The sequence below is a fragment of the Triturus cristatus genome, chromosome 6 (assembly GCF_964204655.1).
Source record: "Triturus cristatus chromosome 6, aTriCri1.1, whole genome shotgun sequence".
NCBI lineage: Eukaryota > Metazoa > Chordata > Amphibia > Caudata > Salamandridae > Triturus > Triturus cristatus.
Window position 1 is genome coordinate 1,772,374,220 of NC_140589.1, and position 25,674 is coordinate 1,772,399,893.

A 25,674-nucleotide genomic window follows, 5' to 3' on the forward strand; every position below is an offset into this window, starting at 1 on the left:
TAACATTGGTTGTTTCACGTCTTTGCTATTTCAGAATTCGTAACTGGTATACCCGCGATAAGCAGGCAGCGCCATTTGACATTTGGTTCAATGCCGACTAACAGTACTTTTTTATGGAAAGGCATTGACTAGGTATGTTTTGAGCACTTACGGTCTATTTTTCATACGCACGCGGTCTTGCACCCGTTTGAAACCGCAGGTTCACTTTTGAGGTTTCTCTTCCTTTGATCACTTTACACTTGTGATTTTCTTAACACGGCAAACATTTTCCTTGCACTTGGTCATGCTCTTGTATTTACCAGCAAGCGCACTACCTTGGTTGCACTTTATTCTTAAATCCGTGATTTTGTTAATATGATCCGGCAATACGGATCGATCTCACGCTTTCAGTCTCTTAGACTTGATGTATTTAATTCAGCACTTTTTGGACTAGTCACCGTACAAATTTTCACATTTTTAGTCTCAACTTGATTCTATTTATTCACCACTTTCCCGGCTAGTCTCAGCACAAATTTTCACATTTACTCCAACTTTGATGCATCACATCCCATGGTGATGGCAACCACTGTTTAACCTTTTGTTTCATACCATTTACGAACAAATTATATGTAGATACGAAACTGGGAGTGTTCAGCTTTTGACAGCACATTATTAATTTTTTTCAGAGTAATGAGTCTCCTGATGAAGGGTTAATCCCGAAATGCATTGGGAATTTGAACGTGATAATGTCTCAATCAAGTGCTAAAGGAAAATTATTGTTTCAGAAGAAAAATGTTTAAAAGCAAATGTGAAGATTAACATTGCGCAATAAGCATTCAATAAATCATTGAATACTGAAAGAACAACAAGTGATTTTTTGGATCACATATGGTTTACTTTTTTTGAAAGGGTCGTGCAACCCTCCGGAGTGCAATTTGGGGACGCGAGGTGTGTCACACCTAGCGTTATTCCAGCAGTAAAGTTTTGGACATCAAAATTTAACATGGAATTTTCCATATTTTTAGAGAATGTTTTCATGAAGGCTTCAACTGCCTGTTCCACAGAGGAATGAATAAAAACATTTAAATCATTCTTGAATGCCTCCCCTTCCTCATTTTCCATAACTGAAATCTGATAACTATCAATCTCCATTGAAAAAATATATATTTGGCAAAGGCAGTATTTTAACAAGGTAACATAAGGGTTAAATCAGAAAGAAATGGAGGAGCCCCGCCCCTGGGCGTGTGTTTAATGTGGAGACCGTGGACCACGAAGAGAAAACCACGCCCAAAGAGGCTGTCCGATAGGGAAGGCAGCCGAGCAGTTGTCGAGACACCGGAGAACCAAGTTCCAACGAGGGAAGAAGAGGGCAATTCAAAGCTTGCCCGTACAGCGTCACAGCCGAGAAGCGAAGAAGTTGGCCGCACGGTGCCACAGCTGAGGAAGGAAGACGGTGGAAATGGCCGACTTGTGCCGCGCTGCGAGGAAAACTCAGAACGCTAGTGAGCGGCTGGGGAGATTAACGGTAGCGCGAGCTGCGCACGAGGAGCAAAGAATACTTTTAACCCCAAATTAAAGACTATTCTCGCTAACGCCACCAACAATATAAATGCAAACAATGTTGAAACAGAAATAGATATTAAACCAGTGTTCTTATCTTGACTGCGAGCAACAAGAAAAGAGGGCTGTTCGCAGTCAAGCAGGACGTTATACATAGTGCTGTCATATGATTGGCTTTTGTTGTGGATTCTATGTTCTCCCATTGGTCAGCTTGTCGCCTGGCCTTATGGGAGGGTAATGTTTGTAATGCAAGTGTATGTGAGCCAATTTATTCAGCGGCTTGTGTTCTTTTTTGTTTTTTTTTGTGGCCTATGATCTGCAATAAAAAAATTAACCATTGTACTGACAAGCCTATTGAATTTGTCACTTCTGGTTTTGTATGTATTTGATTGCAATAGAGGTTTCTAAACCCTCCATCTTTATGAGGTCTGTCTCACCAGTCCCTTCACAGGCAGCGATCTATACATCTACAGCAGCATTTGGGTACTTACCTGCCTTGCAGAGCCTTACCCTCACTATGACCTATCTTTTGTGAATCCTCAAGGTAAAGAATGCCTGCATGAATGGTTGTTCCATTAGCTTTCATGCTACAAATATGGACAGATCTAGTGGAAAACAGCCATTTAACGAACATGCTCTTAAGGAGTTGTCCAATGTTGCAGTTCCGAGAGTGATCTATCTGAGTGGGCCTTAGCAGACTCAGGACCTGGCTCCAAAGGGCAGAGAACCAGAGAAAGATGGGCTGCCAACCTTAAGGTTCTCATTGGCTGCCATCTGACCAACTGTTGCAAAGGAGTACATGGTCTTTGTACCAGATAGACCTGTACGTAAAGCTTGGGATCCTAAACGACGTCTGGATCTGCCTTTAGGTGCTGCAGGAGACATGCGGAAATGTATGGCCGAAGCAATATTTTTGCTGTCTACTCTCCAATTTTTGGGGGTTTTCTTTAAATATCATGGGAATTGGTGATGGCAATATTACCACAACCGTCTCTGCCTTATTTGCTGGATAGTTCTAAATCGCTGTATTACACTTTACTCTAAAAAGTGAGGCAATATTACTAAAATCTGTTGATAAATTGAATTCGAAAAGTTGACCAAGTTAGAAATATATGTGCTAACCTTGTCAAAAGCACGGAACTAAAAACTTGCAAACACATTTTTTCACTCTTTTTAGTGCGGCATTTGGTTCTAAATCGCATAGTTGGCAACATTTGAAAAAGAATTCCAGGGACACTTTGCAGCACAGCTATCAATTTCCAAATGTACCACACCCACTGCCACAAAGCTCTTCCCAGTCCTCCCCACCCACATAATTAGCATAATTTAACTCCACCTTCTTATCATAGTAGAATTGCAGGGAATTGAGATGAACATTTCAAACTTAAGGCCAAAGTAGCTGAGTTGCAAAAAATCTTCCATTCAGCTGCATTGGAGAATTTTTCCAACATGGTTACTTTGGCCTATAGTTGTTTGAAATTCCCATTGCAATTTCCTGAAATTGACTCCGAAGTGCCTGTCCCGGGATAGTGAATTATCTGGGCCAGTCTCCAACTTGCTGGGACTGTCCCAGCAAAAAAGGGACAGTTGGCAGCTATGAATAAGAGGGATTGAACATTACAACCGCTTTAACAAGGTTTGACATGCAAGAAGGTGCAATGCACAGAGTAAGAGTGAGCATTGTGCGGGCATGGCCACTCAGGGTTCCATGTCACTCACCACAGACGTGTTATTCAGTCGTACAATACACCTTTCCTGCTGCAAAAGTGCTCTTTTAATACCTCAGTATCACTGAAGAGTTTGAAAACATATTGATGTTTCAGTTTGTGAAACTCGAATCTGTGAGTACTTTATTTCTATTTGCAAAGGGTAGGCCTTCATTAAAGTGTTGCATCTTTTTAGAAACTATATTGTTCAAAGGTTATACATCAGCAAAAAAACGAATATAGGGTAATTTGTGTGTTTTTTTACTTTGTAGTAGGAAAAAAGGTGGCGGGATAACACCGGATATTAGCCAGGAAGCCCATGAGAAAAAGAAGAGGCCGGCCTCCTCCACGTCTTACAAACTGCGGAAAGCAAAGTCACTGGCAAGTGTTTTCTCATCACTTTATTCTCCTGACTTGGTTTGCGCACAAAAGCATGAGCAAAGTCGTCAATTGCCCAGTGCCCCCACCTCTCCAGGGGTCCCCTGGAAAAGTAAACTTTGTTTCTCTCACTTTTTTCTATTTCTACATCTGAACCTCTCTTCTCTCTTCCTACCCCTACCTATGTCTCTGTAAGTCCAGGGTGATCTGAAGGATTTTTGGGATCTAGGGAAAAAGCATATTTTTTTTGTGTGAAACCCACTTCCAAAAGTTTGTTTTGCATCATGCAGCCTGCAGTTAGCACAAACGTGTGTAGTAAAATTCAAAGTTATTACAAACAGGGGACCCCAAAACATGTCTTGCCTGGGTACTAATGCCAATGTTTGTGCTTGGTGGCAGGAGTTGTACACTAGAGGTGTGCCTTGCAAATTATGTTTGTGCTTGGTGGGAGGAGTTGTACACTAGAGGTGTGCTGTGGTAAATTATGTTTGTGGTTGGAGGGAGGAGTTGAATGCTAGAGGTGTGCCATGGAAAATTATGTTTGTGCTTGGAGGGAGGAGTTGAATGCTAGAGGTGTGCCGTGGTAAATTATGTTTGTGGTTGGAGGAAGGAGTTGAATGCTAGAGGTGTGCCATGGTAAATTATGTTTGTGCTTGGTGGGAGGAGTTGTACACTAGAGGTGTGCCATGGTAAATTATGTTTGTGCTTGGTGGGAGGAGTTGTACACTAGAGGTGTGCCATGGTAAATTATGTTTGTGCTTGGTGGGAGGAGTTGTACACTAGAGGTGTGCCATGGTAAATTATGTTTGTGCTTGGTGGGAGGAGTTGTACACTAGAGGTGTGCCTTGTAAATTACGTTTGTGCTTGGTGGGAGGAGTTGTACACTAGAGGTGTGCCGTGTAAATAATGTTTGTGCTTGGTGGGAGGAGTTGTATACTAGAGGTGTGTCGTGTAAATTATGTTTGTGCTTGGTGGGAGGAGTTGTACACTAGAGGTGTGCCGTGTAAATAATGTTTGTGCTTGGTGGGAGGAGTTGTACACTAGAGGTGTGCCGTGTAAAGAATGTTTGTGCTTGGTGGGAGGAGTTGTACACTAGAGGTGTGCCGTGTAAATTATGTTTGTGCTTGGTGGGAGGAGTTCAATACTAGACATGTGCCAAACTCATGCATTCCAACATTTTACAACTGGAAAAAAAATCAGGGGAATGTATTTCCTCCTCTTCTACATATATTAAAGCAGATGCAATTTTAGGGGAGAGACAGGTGAAATAAAGACATTTTGGCTATAATAATCGGCAATTTCTCGCCTAAATTGGGTCTGTTGACATATCTGCAAACTTCTGTACTGGAGGAAGTTCACATAAAATGGAGAAATTCAGCGCCAGCCAAGGGTTTCCTGGGCCAGGTAGTCTGCTGACCCTGCAGCGTGCCTGAGGTCTTGACCCTGTGCACTACAGGGTTAGAGGGTAAGCAAACATTGGCTGATAGTGATTGCTTCATGATGGTAGAGATATGACTAGTATTTCTCTGTCCCTATGTGACTGGGAAGGGCAGAAAATGGACTACCATCGCCAATCCCAACATAAGTAATGCTCTCACTTTACCGGACACAATCTGATTCCATGTTAGTATTTATTTATTTTTTTAAATTGAAAAGTGCAAAAAAATTATCTTATTTTTAGTGTCAATCCATACTGTCAATGTATTCCTACAGAACAGTAGCTGTGCTATATTGGTGCATATTGAAAGCTATAGTGTCAAAAATCGAAAATATAATTTTATAATGAATCTTAGCTGCAGATGTGCTAGTGCTGTAATGCAAGGTCACCCACCTATCTATCCCTCAGCCCACCCCCACCGGCTCTGCATGGCCTATGGGCACAGTTCCTTTCCTGTGGCCAGGTGCTGCACCCAGTCCAGTTTCCACTGCACCAGCTGTGCAGGGCCTTCTGCTGTGCACAATGAAATCTCGGTGAATGCCTTGCTCAAGCCCCACGGTTGGCTCTGGGCGCATGGCCTGGCCTTTAGCACAGATATTAGTTAAGGATATGGCCTCAATCTTGGTTTCATTGATCTCTTTGCAGATCTGCAGATCTGAAAACATCAACTAGAACCAAGAAACCCGCTCTGTTCTGAAGGCCCCATCATGTGCCCGAAGACTGCAGCGATTGGCGAAAGGTTGTGCGCATAGGGCACGGGGGGCATGAGTTGAGCGCAGGGTATGACCAAAGAGCGCACACAGCTGTATGTTGTGGGACAAAGGGTCTATGCTCTGGGAGGCTGTGCAGAGGCAAGTCCATGCGCAACGCTTTCTTGCTGTGGCTAAGGACCAACGTATAGGGACATAAACCCTAAATCATACACTGGAAAATCTTTCTTAAAAGGAAGTTATGGTTCTTTATTCAGATGAGAAAAAAACTTTATCAAATAAAACCTACTGGATTTCCCCTTGAAAACACTGGAACCCAATGAAATTCCTGAATTACAAAATTGAAGCTGGATTAGGAGCTGAGGTGCTCAGGATTGAAGTGCATCACTAGACCGAAGGCCAAACTCTGCACCTAGGGCACAGGGGGCTTGCATGAAGGGCATGCCGAGCCACTGCTAGTGGGTGGGGCCTTGAGCGCAGGGCTGGCGAGAGCCAGGCCAGGTGGTCGAAGAGTTCTGGAACACTCAGGGCCTGACTTACAACTCGGGGGACGGGTTACGACGTCCCAGCAGTGACGGATATCCCGCCCTCCCGCCAAAATATGAATCCCATTATTTCCTACGGGATTTATATTTCGGCAGACAGGATATCAGTCACCGTTGTGACGGTGTAACCGGTCCGCCGAGGTCTAAATCAGGCCCTTAGTGTTAAAGTGTTAGATTTGGCCAAAAGACAAGCCTTGAACCCGTAGTAGACATAACATGGCCATAGCTAGGTACAGGGTCTACTTGGTATAGTCATGTTCAGCTATAGGTCTGGTCAGTGGACAGGACCAGCATCAGTCCCATGTTTTTTTCAGTCAAAGTGGACTGTACCCTCAACCACCATTCACACTCACTGTGAGGGCATGATCAGAGCATTGGGGTAATTATAGCTATCATTCTCACCATGGTTGGTGACTGTCTGTGGTTTTTAGTTTTTGCATCTTAATCATAGAACCCCTTCACCTGAAGTTATCTAGGAGACTAGTAATGATTTAATTAAAAACATTTTTTTGCTATTTAACCTACAAAGTATATGCAACTTTGCAGATATTTTTAGGTAAATGATAAGCAGGAATTCTCTTTACAAGCCATTATTTACTGTTAGCATCATTTATTCACATTTTAAGAGAACACATCTAATACTCTTGAGCTCTGTCATATCATTTGATGACGCCCAGTCTCCCTCAAGCCATGAACGTTAAGCAAGCAATGTACCTGTGCCTAATTCTGTTCCTGTAACATATACATATGAACCATGAAATATTACAACAGCTCTAACTCGCCTTCATATGATAATTTTTTCAAATGTTATTTTCTTTTAATTGGCAAAAATACTGATGATGGGAAATGCATTCGAAGCTTCTGTACCTCAGTGATGGAGCTGTAATGGAGCGGTGTCGGTTGGGGAGGGAAGGAGAGAGGAAGCTGGTCCAGAGTATGTTTTGGGTATTGAGGATGGTGGGGTAGGAGGATGAGATCTGTCTATCAGAGATGGGGAAAGTCAGCTCTGGGTACATATTTCTGTGTATACTATTTTATGAGAGAGATATTTCCTAACTATTCGATTCTGGTTCAACCATGTTTGAAGTTCAATAGAAAAGTTATTATCTCAGATATATGCATTTAGGAAAATACAAGTTAACTTTTCATCTTTTTCTCTGGAATTGGTGTATACATACAAATAAGAGAACTCAAAGAAACATAGAACTTCTCTTTCTCGACAGAACTAAAAAACAAAGCAAATCTATTGGAATTCATGAAGAATTTAAAAACTTGGCTTTTTGCTAATTGGCTTCCAGTATTTTCCCTAAATATATTTGATTTCTCAAATTGGTTTAGCGCCGAGACACCTGGGGTAATTGTTGCGCTTTAGAAATCTTTTTTTTCTTTCTTTCTTTCTTCTTCTTTTTAGAAATCTGGTCTTGGAAAGTATCCTTAAACCACTATTCCAGTCCTACTTTGATTAAATTCTTGGCAAAATGTTTGATATTAAGCCCAATACTACTCTATTGAATACTGTTGGGCACACTCCTTTTGAATACTTTACATAGGGAACACGAGAAGTAGCCAACCAGTGACCCAAGCTGAAGACCAAGGGCCCTGTTTAGTGTATGGCCAATGGGATACTCTGTCACAAGCCGGGAAGATGTCCCATCCTCTGTGCATTATATCCAATGGCACTTGCAATACGGCAGATGGGATGTCTGACATGTTTCGACTGAGTATCCCACCCACCAAACTCTAAATAAGGCCACGGGTATAGTCTGCAATGCTTATTGGTAGGGGAAAGAGGCTGGTTGTAGGGGAGTTCAAACCTACATTGCCACTTATGAATTGAGAAAAGCAGTATCTCCAGGTGGGATTCTGCTCCACTCAAATGTAAGGGGCACCTTCATTTTCTGGGTATGGAAGCAATGAACCCATTGTTACCAGCCGGATAATCTGTCCTGTAAAATCACTTTGAAAATGGGGTGCAAGTGCAGTCAGAGCCTGGACACCAGCCCCCAACCTGACCCCTCTAATCCAAGGGTCAGCTGTGTAGTGCTTAGGGCTCCCACTGACAAATCACGTAAAATGCACCATACAGAGTAGTTTTGCACCAGTTCAGAAATTAAATATTTACTGATGGGATATAAACTGCTGCTTTTTCTGGTCACTGAGTGCAAATGTTGTTTTCATACTAGTTCATACAGCAAATGTCACTGCAGAATATCCTGGTACCAGAGCAAACTTGTCCAGCACTAGTGCAAAATGACCCAGCACTAATGCAGTTTTCATGACCCCTACTAGCTGCCAGCCGAGGGTTTCCCACTAAATCAGGCTCAAAAACAGCATAACATTCCTGATTCGGCCTGGTTCCCACTGAGGTTTTGCACCGGTTTTAACATTCGGTGATAAAAGAAAGTGTAACGGCTGCAACATGTTTTGCCCCCATTTTGTATCCACTTTTGGAAACATTTGGACCCCATATTACCACTAGCTGAGCTATTGGAGTCCCCTTTAGCCTCTTCCATGCGTCGGATGGCCCCCGGCCGTCTGACGTCACGGCGGGCGTGTGCGGTTGCGCACGCGTAGAATTCGCCCACACAGCGGGGAAATGTGCGCCGCATGGAAGCGGCTAATTGGCACAAACTGTTGACACAGGTTTTACAGAGTCACCCACCTCTAGATGAGGTTGGAAACAGACATTGGAAAGAGCGAAGAAAGACAGATAAACTGCATTGTAGGGTAAAGCTCTAGGCAAAGCAGCCAGGAGTCCAGGGCCAGCTCATCTCCACTGGCAAAGCTCCAGGGCCTGGGGCCAGGGCAGGAAAGTGCACTGCCTCCCAAAAGAGACCACCGGAGAGCAAGTGAAACACAAGACCACAAAGCAGGTGAAGGCTTGCACGAGCAGACCCTGTGCTTGGTGATTGGCAGCCCTGGAGGATGCAGTTCATGGACTACTCTGACTATATTCAGTTACAAGTAACCGAGAAGGCCAAGGCAGCTTCACAAATACGTGGGCTCACCGCTCACCTCCAGTGGACATTGACGGATTACTTAGGTGATCAGTTTAGCTAAACTGAACAGTAGTTTTACATACTTTAGCACAGATGCTTGAAATGCAAAGAGTTTGGAACTGATTGTCGTCTCTCCCTCGGAACCCTATACCCCGGTGCCACTGCACCTGATGCACTATGGAGATATACGTCCATGTGTCTGGTTTGATTGTAAACAGAAACATGCATGCTATGTCTGTAGGACAGGCCCAACCATCCCACAGAGATGAGTAAAGCCTTTGGATGCCGGGTCATTAGAATCCAACGTTAGAAGGCGGTGGCTCGTGATCATCTGGCAACATTTTGGGACTCTTAAGAACAGGAGAAATATTAGTTTTGAACGCAATTAAATTGTGGCTTTTCTGTCACACGTGTGTGGTACCAGAGTATTGAATGTCGTTGTCAGAATATTGTCTTACTTAAGTACTGTATTCTAACCCAGTTACAGTTATTAATAGAAAATGAGATGATATATATGTCTGTTAATATTTCTAGAGACAATATTTCTCCATATAACCATCACACGAGTCCCCCGCATGCACCTGATTGAGTCCCTGTTTATGAAGGCCTTGCATGCACCTGAGTCCCTCTTTAAGGCGGCGTCATATGCACCTGATTTCCTCTTCTGGTGGCCTCACATGCACCTGATTCCCTCTGTATTGCGGCGTCATATGCACCTGATTTCCTCTTCTGGTGGCCTCACATGCACCTGATTCCCTCTTTATTGCGGCTTCATATGCACCTGATTACCTCTTCTGGTGGACTCACAAGCACCTGATTTCCTCTTTATGGTGGCCTCACATGCACCTGATTACCTCTTTATGGCGGCGTCATATGCACCTGATTACCTCTTCTGGTGGCCTCACATGCACCTGATTCCCTCTTTATGCCGGCGTCATATGCACCTGATTACCTCTTCTGGTGGACTCACATGCACCTGATTCCCTCTTTATGGCGGTGTCATATGCACCTGATTTCCTCTTCTAGTGGACTCACATGCCCCTGATTTCCTCTTTATGGTGGCCTCACATGCACCTGATTCCCTCTTTATGGCGGCGTCATATGCACCTGATTTCCTCTTTATTGTAGCCTCGCATGAACCTGATTCCCTCTCTATGGTGGCCTCACATGCACCTGATTTCCTCTTCTGGTGGACTCACATGCACCTGATTTCCTCTTTATGGTGGCATCACATGCACCTGATTCCATCTCTATGGTGGCCTCACATGCACCTGATTCCCTCTCTATGGTGGCCTCACATGCACCTGATTTCCTCTTTATGGTGGCCTCACATGCACCTGATTCCCTCTTTATGGCGGCGTCATATGCCTCTTTATGGTGGCCTCACATGCACCTAATTTCCTCTTTATTGTAGCCTCACATGAACCTGATTCCCTCTTTATGGTGGCCTCACATGCACCTGATTCCCTCTTTATGGTAGCCTCACATGCACCTGATTTCCTCTATATGGCGGCGTCATATGCCTCTTTATGGTGGCCTCACATGCACCTGATTCCCTCTTTATGGCGGTGTCATATGCACCTGATTTCTTCTTCTAGTGGACTCACATGCCCCTGATTTCCTCTTTATGGTGGCCTCACATGCACCTGATTCCCTCTTTATGGCGGCGTCATATGCACCTGATTTCCTCTTTATTGTAGCCTCGCATGAACCTGATTCCCTCTCTATGGTGGCCTCACATGCACATGATTCCCTCTTTATGGTAGCCTTGCATGCACCTGATTTCCTCTTCTGGTGGACTCACATGCACCTGATTTCCTCTTTATGGTGGCATCACATGCACCTGATTCCATCTCTATGGTGGCCTCACATGCACCTGATTCCCTCTCTATGGTGGCCTCACATGCACCTGATTTCCTCTTTATGGTGGCCTCACATGCACCTGATTCCCTCTTTATGGCGGCGTCATATGCCTCTTTATGGTGGCCTCACATGCACCTAATTTCCTCTTTATTGTAGCCTCACATGAACCTGATTCCCTCTTTATGGTGGCCTCACATGCACCTGATTCCCTCTTTATGGTAGCCTCACATGCACCTGATTTCCTCTATATGGCGGCATCATATGCCTCTTTATGGTGGCCTCACATGCACCTAATTTCCTCTTTATTGTAGCCTCACATGAACCTGATTCCCTCTTTATGGTGGCCTCACATGCACCTGATTCCCTTTTTATGGTGGCCTCACATGCACCTGATTTCCTCTTTATGGTGGCCTCGCATGAACCTGATTCCCTCTCGGGCTCACGTGCACCTCACAGAAGAGTCACAAACATTGCACTATGAATACTATAGCACCAGTGGCGGCTGACACAAATAAAAAGTGGTGAAGCGGGTGTGGGGACTGCAGGAGAGGGTTAATAATAAATAAATAAAACTTACCTGATGCAGCTGGTGCCTTGCGCCTCGTTGCTCCTCTGCTTCCTGCTCCCAGCAGTCCCTGGACGGAATGGTGCCAAGTGGATTGAGCACATACTTTACTGGGGTTGGTACATCAACGATTGACTGATGATAAGGACAGGCAGTCAAATACAGCTGAAGGAATTTATAACACAGCTGATTCAGAATGATGTTAACCCCTTCAGCGCTGCGCGGATTCCCCCGCGGTGCTGAAGGGTTCGAGCGCGGGCGGGGCCATGACGGAACGGTTCTGTCATGAGCACAGCTCAACCGATACTCATGACGGAACCGTTCCGTCATGAGCATGGAAGGGGTTAATATAAGGTTCACATCAAAATACAGTTAGAAAGCAATTGCATTTTTGGATGTGGAGCTATATGTAAAACGAGACAAGTTGCACAGTAAGCTCTACCACAAACTGATGTGATGTAATGCAACTTTGCATGCTTCCAGTTCACATCTAAACAAAGTCAAATTAATGCTATGTCTTTTGGGGAAATAATGTGAGACAGAAGGTATTGCAGTGAGGAGCATGACTTAAAAAAATGGATACAAGATATGGAGATGAGATACCTAGAAAGCGTATACAGTATGTGTGTATTGAGATCAGCAAGGAGGAGAATGGCTGGTATAGACAGGAAATACACATTGGACATAAATGCAGAAAAGAAGGAAAAAACAATGAAAATACATCATATAATGGACTATAATGGGCTACCTTACAGATACCGTAAATGCTTGAAGAGACATAGGCACCTGTTAAGGGATGATAAGATTTTGGAAGACCTTAAACCACCAAGGGCAGGTATCACATATTGTAGAGGTCGCACTTTGAGGGACTTACTAAGCCCAAGCTACCTAAAGGAACAATGGAAAGAAAATTGGTTGACACAACAAACATTGGGATTTTGCAAATGTGGCAACTGTACAATGTGCAGGTGGGCCAAGGACAAAAAGAAAACTTTTACAGACAGAAATGGTAAGGAATACTGCATACTCACAAACATTACATGCCACACAGAATTTGTAGTATGTGTCATTGTATGCAAGTGTGACCATTTGTATGTAGGAAGCACAGTTCACGCTCTCAAAGACAGAGTGAGTGAGCATATGAGAGCGATAAACGCAGGTGATGAAAGATATCCAGTGGCGGTGCATATGAATGAATGTCAGCCACAAGGATCACACAGAAATTTCTATGAAATCGATCATGTAGCCAGGGACCCCAGAGGTGGTAACAGGTAATTGTCAATGAGAAGATGCGAGGCTAGGTGGATCATGAGACTACATACAGTAGAATATGGTTTGAATATAGATGAGGAGTTACACTACTTCTTGGTGGATTGACAGCTCAGTCTACCTCAACCAAGAAGAAGTGCAGTAATACCCACATATCTAAAAGAGGCCGTGGTTAAAAAGGAGGTGGTTTTTAATGCAAATGTATAGTTTGAAACACAGCCAAACTAGATGTCTGATATCTATATTCAATCCTAGTATATGCTATTGAACAGCTTATGACCCATATGAATCCCACCACGAGTGATAAGTTTCACATGGCTGGAAAGATAAGGTGTTGATGGACTACTAAAGACATTTAATTAAAATTACCTAAATTGTGGTGTCACAATATTCATGTTAATATAGTGTAAGAGATATTTATGTACACATTTGTAATATTAAGGCATTGAAATTGCTTGCCTGTGATTGCTTGCCACTACATACCCAGAATAGTGATTTGGCTAGTAGTGAGTCCAGGGTGTCTGAACCTACAAGGTTTACACACTAGGCACTTATAATGGATTATGCTGAATACAAGTGGACATTGAGGATAGGCAAAGATACATACCGCCTTCAACCCATATAGGTTCATCTTCTATTTAGGGGATGGGCTTAAGCAGCGTATGAACATATAGTTAGTATTAGGCACCCGTTTATAATAACTTTACATGCGGTTATAAAGTGGAATTACTATATGTGCTCACTGGAAACGGACACCGAAATATCGTCGGTCTTATTAAATCCCAGCATTTAATGTCAAGTGAACTGACATACTCCAAGATGGCGGCAGTACTAGGATGATATACGTGGTTCGTCTTCTAACAGGAAACTGTCACATACTCTGTTATATCTAAGTGAGCCAAGATGGCACCCGCTCCGAATGCGAAGTGGACTCGCACTCCAAGATAGGGGTCATGGATACTCTGGCCTGAACACGGGTAAGATACGTAGATTCGGGGAGTGCTGCACTAATATGATTAAGAGATTTGATTAGAGTTACCACAAGACTACAGGGACGGACCCGGGACTTAGTATACTTTGCACTTTCGTTTTAGGGCAGGACCAGACATTAAAAAGTGCGATACGCCTGTATGCCGATTCCAAAGATTGTACAACACTGCCATTTCCTTGAAAATAAATAAATGTATATGTTTTGATGACTTAACTTAACGTACGCAATACAACATTTCACAGACCATAGAATTGATATCACTCCAGAACGGGACTGACATTTGCCATGGATTTAAATATATGCATTATTTCCTACAGAGCTGGACTGCGGAGTACAGGTACTTTAATGCAAAGGTGACGGTCACTCACACTTGTTAATAACATACGTGGGTATCTTGGGATTTCCTCTGGTCTTGCCTGCAGTTTTGCCTCTGCATGGTTTTATATCACCTCGCACAACTCACATAACCATAGATTGAACGCACTGGCACCATCATACTCAGCTTACACTATGCAAATTATAATGACTTACCCACAGGTTGCAGTGGCATTCAAAGTAAGGGGTGCTGATAAAGTGCCAAAGCATGTAACATGACAATAACTGTACCCTAGTAGAGATGAATAATGTGGAAAAAGCATTTTTTGAGTGGTGTAAAGCTCCAAACTGTATGCAAATGATAACTCTGTAAGATAGGTTTTAATTTAATTTTCCAGCCTTGAGGAAGTCATAGTGTGAAACACCCATTGACGAAACACGTGCTGGCTGGCAGAGGAATCCGAATCCAATTAATAAAAATATTGGAGAACATAAGGACAATTGAATGACTCTTATTTGTGTTTATATATCATTGTGTGTGCTAGGAGACCTGTTTTCAAGCAGCCCCTGGGACGGCATCAGAGACTCTCCATCGAATCCCAGCATTGCTCTCGTGCTATATTACCAAGCATGAGAGCAGCACAGGGATTGGCCTGAGCTGGCTGGTTTAACACTCGCTCAGGCACAGGGAGTCTGTGCTGTTTCTCCAACCTGGCTGTGCAATGCAGCTTGGTTGGAGAAACCTAACTTTGCATGTCTGTTTGGCCACCCGTCGCATGTGCACTTAGCAGTGCACATCACTCTCATCCATCTGCAGTGGCCCGGCCCCGTCCCTCCTTACATACGCTGGCTCAGCCAGCAGCTGAAAAATAAAACAATAATAAAATATTGTTTTATTTCTTAGCTGCTAGCTCTAAACCAGTTGGGGGATGCTCTTCCACCATTGTGGAGGAGCCGCCACTGTCTAACACACACCCACAGAATAGTGACAAACATTGCACTCTGAATGCTCCAAGACGCACCTCGCAGAAGAGTCACAGCCACTGCGAAATACTCTAGCTTGTACCACACAGAAAAGTGGCAAACATTACATGATGAATGGTGTAGCAGGCACTTCGCAGAAGAGTCGCAAACATTGCAATATGAATACTCAGCACACCCTCACAGAATAGTGACAAACATTGCTCTATGAATACCCTAGCACGCACCCCCACAGAATAGTGACAAACATTGCTCTACTAGCACGCACCCCCACAGAATAGTGACAAACATTGCTCTATGAATACCCTAGCACACCCCAGCAGAATAGTGACAAACATTGCTCTATGAATACCCTAGCACACCCCAACAGAATAGTGACAAACATTGCACTCTGAATGCTCCAAGACGCACCTCGCAGAAGAGTCACAGCCACTGCGAAATACTCTAGCTTGTACCACACAGAAAAGTGGCAAACATTACATGATGAATGCTGTAGCAGGCACTTCGCAGAAGAGTCGCAAACATTGCAATATGAATCCTCAGCACACCCTCACAGAATAGTGCCAAACATTACACTATGAATACCCTAGCACATACCCATAGAATAGTGACAAACATTGCTCTATGAATACCCTAGCACGCACCTCCACAGAATAGTGACAAACATTGCTCTATGAATACCCTAGCACGCACCCCCACAGAATAGTGACAAACATTGCTCTATGAATACCCTAGCACGCACCCCCACAGAATAGTGACAAACATTGCTCTATGAATACCCTAGCACACCCCAACAGAATAGTGACAAACATTGCACTCTGAATGCTCCAAGACGCACCTCGCAGAAGAGTCACAGCCACTGCGAAATACTCTAGCTTGTACCACACAGAATAGTGGCAAACATTCCATGATGAATGCCGTAGCAGGCACTTTGCAGAAGTGTCGCAAACATTGCAATATGAATACTCAGCACACCCCCACAGAATAGTGCCAAACATTGCACTATGAATGCTGTAGCACACACCTCGCAGAAGAGTCACAAACATTGCACTGTGAGTACTCAGCACACCCCGACAGAATAGTGACAAACATTGCTCTATGAATACCCTAGCACACCCCAACAGAATAGTGACAAACATTGCTCTATGAATACCCTAGCACGCACCCCCACAGTATAGTGACAAACATTGCACTCTGAATGCTCCAAGACGCACCTCGCAGAAGAGTCACAGCCACTGCGAAATACTCTAGCTTGTACCACACAGAAAAGTGGCAAACATTACATGATGAATGCTGTAGCAGGCACTTCGTAGAAGAGTCGCAAACATTGCAATATGAATACTCAGCACATCCTCACAGAATAGTGCCAAACATTACAGTATGAATACCCTAGCACATACCCACAGAATAGTGACAAACATTGCTCTATGAATACCCTAGCACGCACCTCCACAGAATAGTGACAAACATTGCTCTATGAATACCCTAGCACGCACCCCCACAGAATAGTGACAAACATTGCTCTATGAATACCCTAGCACGCACCCCCACAGAATAGTGACAAACATTGCTCTATGAATACCCTAGCACACCCCAACAGAATAGTGACAAACATTGCACTCTGAATGCTCCAAGACGCACCTCGCAGAAGAGTCACAGCCACTGCGAAATACTCTAGCTTGTACCACACAGAATAGTGGCAAACATTCCATGATGAATGCTGTAGCAGGCACTTTGCAGAAGAGTCGCAAACATTGCAATATGAATACTCAGCACACCCCCACAGAATAGTGCCAAACATTGCACTATGAATGCTGTAGCACACACCTCGCAGAAGAGTCACAAACATTGCACTATGAATACTCAGCACACCCCCACAGAATAGTGACAAACATTGCTCTATGAATACCCTAGCACACCCCAACAGAATAGTGACAAACATTGCTCTATGAATACCCTAGCACGCACCCCCACAGAATAGTGACAAACATTGCACTCTGAATGCTCCAAGACGCACCACGCAGAAGAGTCACAGCCACTGTGAAATACTCTAGCTTGTACCACACAGAATAGTGGCAAACATTCCATGATGAATGCTGTAGCAGGCACTTCGCAGAAGAGTCGCAAACATTGCAATATGAATATTCAGCACACCCCCACAGAATAGTGACAAACATTGCTCTATGAATACCCTAGCACTCCCTAACAGAATAGTGACAAACATTGCTCTATGAATACCCTAGCACGCACCCCCACAGAATAGTGACAAACATTGCTCCTTTGAATACCCTAGCACGCACCCCCACAGAATAGTGACAAACATTGCTCTATGAATACCCTAGCACGCACCGCCACAGAATAGTGACAAACATTGCTCTATGAATACCCTAGCACACCCCAGCAGAATAGTGACAAACATTGCTCTATGAATACCCTAGCACGCACCGCCACAGAATAGTGACAAACATTGCTCTATGAATACCCTAGCACACACCCCCACAGAATAGTGCCATACATTGCTCAATGAATACCCTAGCACACACCTCCACAGAATAGTGACCAACATTGCTCTATGAATACCCTAGCACGCACCCCCACAGAATTGTGCAAAACATTGCTCTATGAATACCCTAGCACTCACCCCCACAGAATAGTGCCAAACATTGCTCTATGAATACCCTAGCACGCACCCCTACAGAATAGTGACAAATATTGCACTATGAATACTCTAGCACACCACCCTGCAGAAGAGTCACAGTCTCTGCACTATGAAATACTCTAGCATGTACCTCCACAGAATAGTCCCAAACATTGCACTGTGAGTGATCTAGCAGGCACTCCACAGAAGAGTCACACACATTGCACTATGAGTGATCTAGCATGCACCCCGCAGAAGAGTCACACACATTGCACTATGAGTAATCTAGCATGCACCCCACAGAAGAGTCACACACATTGCACTATGAATACTCTAGCACATCCCCACAGAATAGTGACAAACATTGCACTGTGAATATCCTAGCACGCACCCCCACAGAATAGTGACAGACATTGCACTATGAATACTCAGCACACCCTCACAGAATAGTGTTAAACATTGCACTATGAATGCTGTAGCACGCACCTCGCAGAAGAGTCGTAAACATGGCACTTTGAATACTCAGCACACCCCCACAGAATAGTGACAAACATTGCTCTATGAATACCCTAGCACACACCCACAGAATAGTGCCAAACATTGCTCTATGAATTCCCTAGCACGTACCCCCACAGAATAGTGATAAACATTGCTCAATGAATACCCTAGCACGCACCCCCACAGAATAGTGACAAATATTGCACTATGAATATTCTAGCACACCACCCCCCACAGATTAGTGACAGACATTGCACTTTGAATACTCTAGCACATCCCCACAGAATAGTGACAAACATTGCACTATGTATATCCTAGCACGCACCCCCCACAGATTAGTGACAGACATTGTACTATGAATACTGTAGCATGCACCCCGCAGAAGAGTGGCAAACATTCCACTATGAGTGCTCTAGCATGCACCTCGTGGAAAAGTCACAAGCATTGAACTATGAATACTCTAGCACACCCCCAAAAAATAGTGACAAAAATTGCACTATGAATAGTCTAACACCCCCCAAAGAATAGTGACAACATTTGCACTATGAATACTCTAGCACACTACTCTACAGAAGAGTGACAGACACTGCACTATGACACACTCTAGCTTGCACCCCCACAGAATAGTGACAAACATTGCACTATGAATACTCCAGCACACATCCACGGAATAGTGACAAACATTGCACTATGAATACTCCAGCACACATCCACAGAATAGTGACAAACATTGCACTATGAATACTCTAGCACGCACCCCCACAGAATAGTGACACATATTGCACTATGACTTCTCTAGCACGCACCCCCACAGAATAGTGACAGACATTGCACTATGAATACTCCAGCACACATCCACAGAATAGTGACAAACATTGCACTATGAATACTCCAGCACACATCCACAGAATAGTGACAGACATTGCACTATGAATACTCTAGCACACACCCCCACAGAATAGTGACAAATATTGCACTATGAATACTCCAGCACACATCCACAGAATAGTGACAAACATTGCACTATGAATACTCTAGCACACCACCCCCACAGAATAGTGACAAACATTGCACTATGAATACTCCAGCACACATCCACAGAATAATGACAAACATTGCACTATGAATACTCTAGCACACCACCCCCACAGAATAGTGACAAACATTGCACTATGAATACTCCAGCACACATCCACAGAATAATGACAAACATTGCACTATGAATACTCTAGCACGCACCCCCACAGAATAGTGACAAACATTGCACTATGAATACTCCAGCACACATCCACAGAATAGTGACAAGCACTGCACTATGAATACTGTAGCACACCACCGTCCAGAAGAGTCACATCCACTGCACTATGAATACTCTAGCTTGCATCCCCACACAATAGTGACAAGCACTGCACTATGAATACTGTATCTTGCACCCCCACACAATAGTGACAGGCACTGCACTATGAATACTGTAGCATGCACCCCAGGGTTGTCATTTCAAGCAGTCTCGGGATCTACCCAGCGTAACTTCTTAGGACCTGATTCACAAAGGTGAATGTACACTTTTGTGTTAGTTTATGTTCTTTTTGGTATTCACAAACTACGAGTTAATAGTAAGTTTACAACTGCAGAGACTCCTGCCCTGTCTCTTTATATGCTGAGCTCCCCACCTGACTGTGGTGTCTCCGCAGTCGTAAACTTACTATTAACTCACAGTTTGTGAATACTAAAAATAAACGTAAACTTGCACAAAAAGTGTACGTTTATTTTTGTGAACCAGGCAGCCCTCGACATTATTATTTGCTAACTTTCCTAGATTGTTGCTTCAACCTGGAATGAACTGTTTACTGAAATGCTGACCCTGCGCTGGGGCGTCATAGGTCACTGGAGAGCACTTCCTATGACGTCATCGATATCACAGCATGATGGCATTTCTGCTTCCTTATTTATTTTGTTGAAATGCTATCACTGCCTATAACTTTGGTTGTATAAAAAGTTCCCTTGGTCTCTTTCCACGTGTTTACAATTTTTTCACCAATTGGAATCACCAGGGTGCTTTAGAAACGAACAATAATGGACAGATTTCGAATTGTTCCCTTTCACTCTGTATTGCTTCTAAAAAAACATAGTAAAGGGGCTTTTTCCATGAGTTCTGCTGGTATGCCAGAGCATCTGTGAAGTACAATCTGATGACACCGAGAAAGGGTGAATGTGATTGACTTTGTGTAAATGCCTGTGCGCCGCGTGACGTTTAGCGCATTGCTACATATCTTCCCACAGATAAGACTGATGTTTACCCCAATGTTAAGCAGCTGAAGAGGATATATACTAGGGGTGCCCTCACTGAGATCTTTTTTCATGAGCCAGCAAGTCAAAACAAATGTGAGTGCTGCTCGCACTCCTGCACGTTCACCATGAAGGCCTGAGGTCTGGGTTCGGTCTGTTTGCACCTTTCACTCTCGCTGGGCTCAGCATTTCATCGCTGAGAGATCTCGGTGTGCCATGGGGGCCAGGCAGGCATTTTATGAAAAATGAACAGCTGTTAATGGTTGAGATGAGTTACGTGTCAGAAGTTACCCCCGGTTAACATGCAAGGAGGCGCTATTACAAGAACTACCATACTTCGAGGCACCTGCTCCAGATAAAGGGGCGCTCAAACGCACGACGGTGTCAATCCGAATTAAAAGCTTTACTAGCGAGCCGAGCAGTCACTGTTCTGGGCCTCTTTGTGTGAAAAATGTTCCCCCTGTAACTAGCGTTCAACTGCACCTCATTTATTACCGAAAACTTTAGAAGAAATGTTAAACAAATTCAAGCCAGTTTTTCAGTCAAACAAATTGTGCGGCCACGCTGCCTGTTCAGATGCAAAAGCTGTCATCGGAGAAGGTGAGACGCAATTAATAGTGCTGAGGACCGTGTAGTTGGGCAAAGGAGGTGGATTATGAAAGTAAGGCCACCACCCCTTTTTCCTCAGGACTGGGCATTTATCCGTAATCCAGATCCGGGTCCTCCTCTGTCTGAGGTAAGGGCAACTGTTTCGGAAGCCACAATGTCACCACTCACTGACACATGGTCAGTGACTGGCTACCACCCTCCCCCTATAACCGCACCACCCCCGGACACAGCACATAGACATGGTATCTTTGGAAGGCGGGAGGTCGCGAGACCCCCCGGCCGTATTTATTAAGTACAAAACAATAAATTTTTTTAATTTGCATGATAAACAGTTATACAAAAATTCAGCAGGACATTAGATACATCATTGTCAACAGGTGTGAGTGACTATCCTTAACAGAGACTCTAATACAGATTGTTTCCTAACCGAGTCTAACATCCTCCTCTGCATTTTTGTATACTAACATTTCTGGGCCATATGGCAAGGTCGCTAACCGGTGACAGGTCCTACTAGCTGCGCCTCCCCTACAAGGTGTGCGCATGCGCAGCCGGGCCCGGTAATTACCCGGTCCACGCCGTGAACTTCATTTACCCACTAAAGGAGGGCCCTTACTCTGCGCCATCCGGTGACGTCATGAGTATGCGCGCGCGGGGTGGCTACCAGCCTAAGGAAAGCGTGACTCCCCAACCCGCGCCCCTTTGAAGCACCAGTTACCTTGCCCCTGAAGTTCTAGGAGGGGCAAATAGCCCCTCCCCCTGGGCGGGCACCTCCGTAGGATGATGCCCGCCCCCTCAGACCTTCAAATAGTTGCTCACCGGTCATGACCTTACCGCATGCCCCATACCTAATAAATACGACGACCTATGGGAGAAAATTCTAAAGAACAACTACACTGACTAAAATCACACGTCATGTATAACACCATAAAGCTATAAGGGAAAGAAAGGCCTAAACACGACTGCACCAGTTCCACATAAACAGTATCATTCCTTACCTTGGGAGAAAAAAGGCCTACGAGAAAGCATAGTCGAGAACATAACTGCACATTACAATATTGCTCACTAAAATGGGAGAAAAAATCCTAAAGAAAAACCTCATCAGAAACTGACAGTACTTAACATTTTTCTGCGCCCAGTGTCCGCTAGTCGGACTAGCAATGCGTCAACCACGTACTTCAGGGATGGTGGGTGGGGAAAATTATGCGCCCTGAGCGCCGGGCACGTCCGTTGTGTGGGGGAGCGTCCAGGCAACAAGGGGGTCACCTGGGCGCTCCCCACCTCTTTAACCCACCCCAGTGGCCCGCCCCCCCCTCCCCTCCGACCCGGATGTCGATTAGCGACATCCGGGTCATGTCAGCAGCCAATCGGTGGTAGGGTCGCGCCCCAGTGGACACGCCCCCACCACCGCGAGGTCCGGGGGAGGTCGCCGCACCGCCATGCAGGCGGGGGAGCCAAGAGCCCCCCCTTTCCATGTGGTCGACAAGTGCCCTCGAGAAGCTGCCACCTCTCAGAAGGAAAACGCAAAAGGTACAAACAAACCTCTTTGCGCATAATCTTCACAGGGTTGGAGAAAATCAGGAGTCAGGAATCCAGGAGAGGAATTCCCAAGAACAAAGAGTCAGGATCAGCAAGTGAGGGAGTGAGGAAACAAGCGGAAGAACTCTGCTTTGTTGTGACACACCCAGGGCTTTAAGTGGGCCGGTTCTCACCGGTGCTGAGCACCGGGAGTTTTTTAAAGGGGGCCTCGAAACGGATCTCTGTCGGCTCTGTTTTGTGCCCTGGCACAAGCGATCCGTTGTTTTGCGGACTGCAGTGACAGCAGGCACATCGATGTGCGCTGCACACCCTGCTCACTTCTCACAAGTGGAGAAGTTACGGCATGACGTCATGCCAGGTGAGCATTGTAGGGGAAGGGAAATCCTCGTTTCTTACATCTCCCATGTGTCTGCTTTTTAAAACACAAGACTCCGAGCGCTGTTGAATAGCGCACACTGCAAATTGCAACTTCCCTTTTTGAAACTCAGGAGCAGCAACATTGTCGTGGTGTCTCCAGGGCTTTAAGTGGAAGCTTTTTTAATATTATATACAAGCCATAGTTGCTGCTTATTTATCTTATGCAACTAAGAGCCATTGACAAAGCCAATAGTCCGGACTTGTAGGTATGATGTGACTTCTTGTATCATATCTCTGGATGCAATGACAGAAACAGCAAAATAGTCGGGCGGCACACTATGCTAAGCATAGCTTTTTAGCTTATGCATTTTAAGCCACACCCTAATTACATTGCCAACGCCCCTTTGAGAGACCCCCCCCCAGTTTTTGTTATCCCACTTAAAGCCCTGGACACACCCTCCGACCAGACCAAGGCCTTTAAATAGTAAAAGAACAGGAAAAGAAAATGACATCAAACACCATGACAGAAGACACAATGGATTGGGAAAGTCAGGAAGAAACCAAGGGAGGAACAGCCATGATGGAAAGGGAAAATGAAAGGGAATTATGACCTGCAGAGTTGTCTTAAAAGGCAGCTGCAAACCCTCAGGCAGGTGGTTTCCATTTTGGAGTTGAAGAGAAGGAGCAGCAGCCAGGAGCCCAGGAGCATGAGAGGAAACAGACCCAGGTGAGAGATTATTGTGGGCTGTACCCTGCATCTTGGGAGCCCCGCAGGACCCTGCTGAGTACCGGGGTTCTTGGGTGCCCACGTGGCTGAGAAGCCAGAGATGCGACGCTGCCTTCTAGACACAGACATATTCAGGCACCAACCTCATCCTGAAGATGCAGAGTTAGAGCATGTGTGACACATGACGTCACTGTCTCACTCTTGTGTGCATTTTTGGAAGGGGAAGGCAAAGGAGCTGACTTTTTGGGTCCACACAAGCAGGCGATGTTTACATCTTTCTATACATTGCTCGTAAATGATAATATATATAGTCGAGTTGTTTTTCATAAAAACAGCTATGGTCCGGCTTGGAGAAAGCCCACACAAGCTATGTAGATGCATAAAGCATGAGAAAACCCCAAATACCTGCAACCAGGCATGTTGGAATGCAATAGCACAGGTGCCAACAAACACACAGAAGACCACAGAACAAATTAGAAAGACCACACTGCACAAATTCAGCACAGCTGTGATAAGCTGTCATTGCTTATCGATAGCGATTCCCACCCCCATACACTATTACTCAACATCAGGCACAGGACATACACCCCGCACAGTCCAGACACTTCATGTAGTCAACAGGGCTCGCCATCTAGAAACAACACACACACACACCTGTCTGTGTGCCGGGCAGTTGGCTTGCACATCAGCCTACAAGTTGCCAAACCAGCTCTCAAAACCCCACAGTTTCATCCTTTAGACACCAAAGTCATCCACCCACAGATTAACCAATAAGACTCAGCCCCCTAACCCTAAATTAACGACAACACAATCCCTGCAGCACATCCTCAGCAGCTCAGTCAGACTGCGGTCTGTGATGTCAATCAGGAATCCAAGTGGAAAGACTCTGCTCTGTCTCAAGCGCTACAAGGCCATACCTGTGGCGGATTATGCGCTACACAGAATTCGAAAACATACCCTATCCTCAAATCTCAAACTCTCCTCTCTGCATATTTGGACACATTAAAGGTCGGCTGAGTCTGTTTGAACTCCATCTATTGGGCCCACTACTCAGGACCACCTGTGTATAGCTGATTAAGGATGAGTGATTGCAAAAAACACAATGCGTATTCATTCCCATTCAAGCTCTAGGTGCCTGCAACCTTATAAAAGATAATATAAGTGATGGCGACCCCACATACACAGAAACACCCACATACGGACGGACACACACACACATGTAACACGCCAATATCAAGGCATAAACATGAATAATAACTTGGGGAAAACACATTCACCAACAGACAAATGCGCGCAAAGCCATATCACAATAATATAACAAGAGTTGTGAAGGGTGACACAGCCCACTTAAGCAGATGATTGTGAATACCAAAAACACATATACTCACGTACATACCCCAGAAGAGAAGGTAGCAAAACAATTGTGCCGAGTCATGCTAACGCTTATGCATGTGATCACAACAATCATCCAAAAAACAACATGCATAATGTAAAAACAAGCCGATAAACACACCCCTCAAAATGGCATAACAAACCATAAATTATGCAGGGTGACAGATTAGATGTATGCAGATGATAATGTATACTGTGAAATACCCACTCACATACACAAATACACATATTCAGGCAGAGAGACAGATACACACACAACACCTAATAGCCAACCAAAGCTGCCTTCACACAAGAAGAGTTGTTCAGGGTGTCACATTACTCTTACACAAACG

The 25,674-nt window shown here is 44.6% G+C and overlaps 1 protein-coding gene across 6 annotated transcripts in view; it reads left to right on the forward strand.

The window, feature by feature from the left end:
- FBXO16 (F-box protein 16) overlaps positions 1-25,674 on the forward strand; it is a 355,765-nt gene that overhangs the window by 286,338 nt on the left and 43,753 nt on the right. For all 6 annotated transcript variants that reach the window (XM_085613061.1, XM_085613060.1, XM_085613063.1 and 3 more), the window contains one exon: positions 3,518-3,626. In XM_085613061.1, coding sequence (XP_085469187.1) covers positions 3,518-3,626 — 109 coding nt within the window. The remainder of the gene's footprint in view (positions 1-3,517; positions 3,627-25,674) is intronic.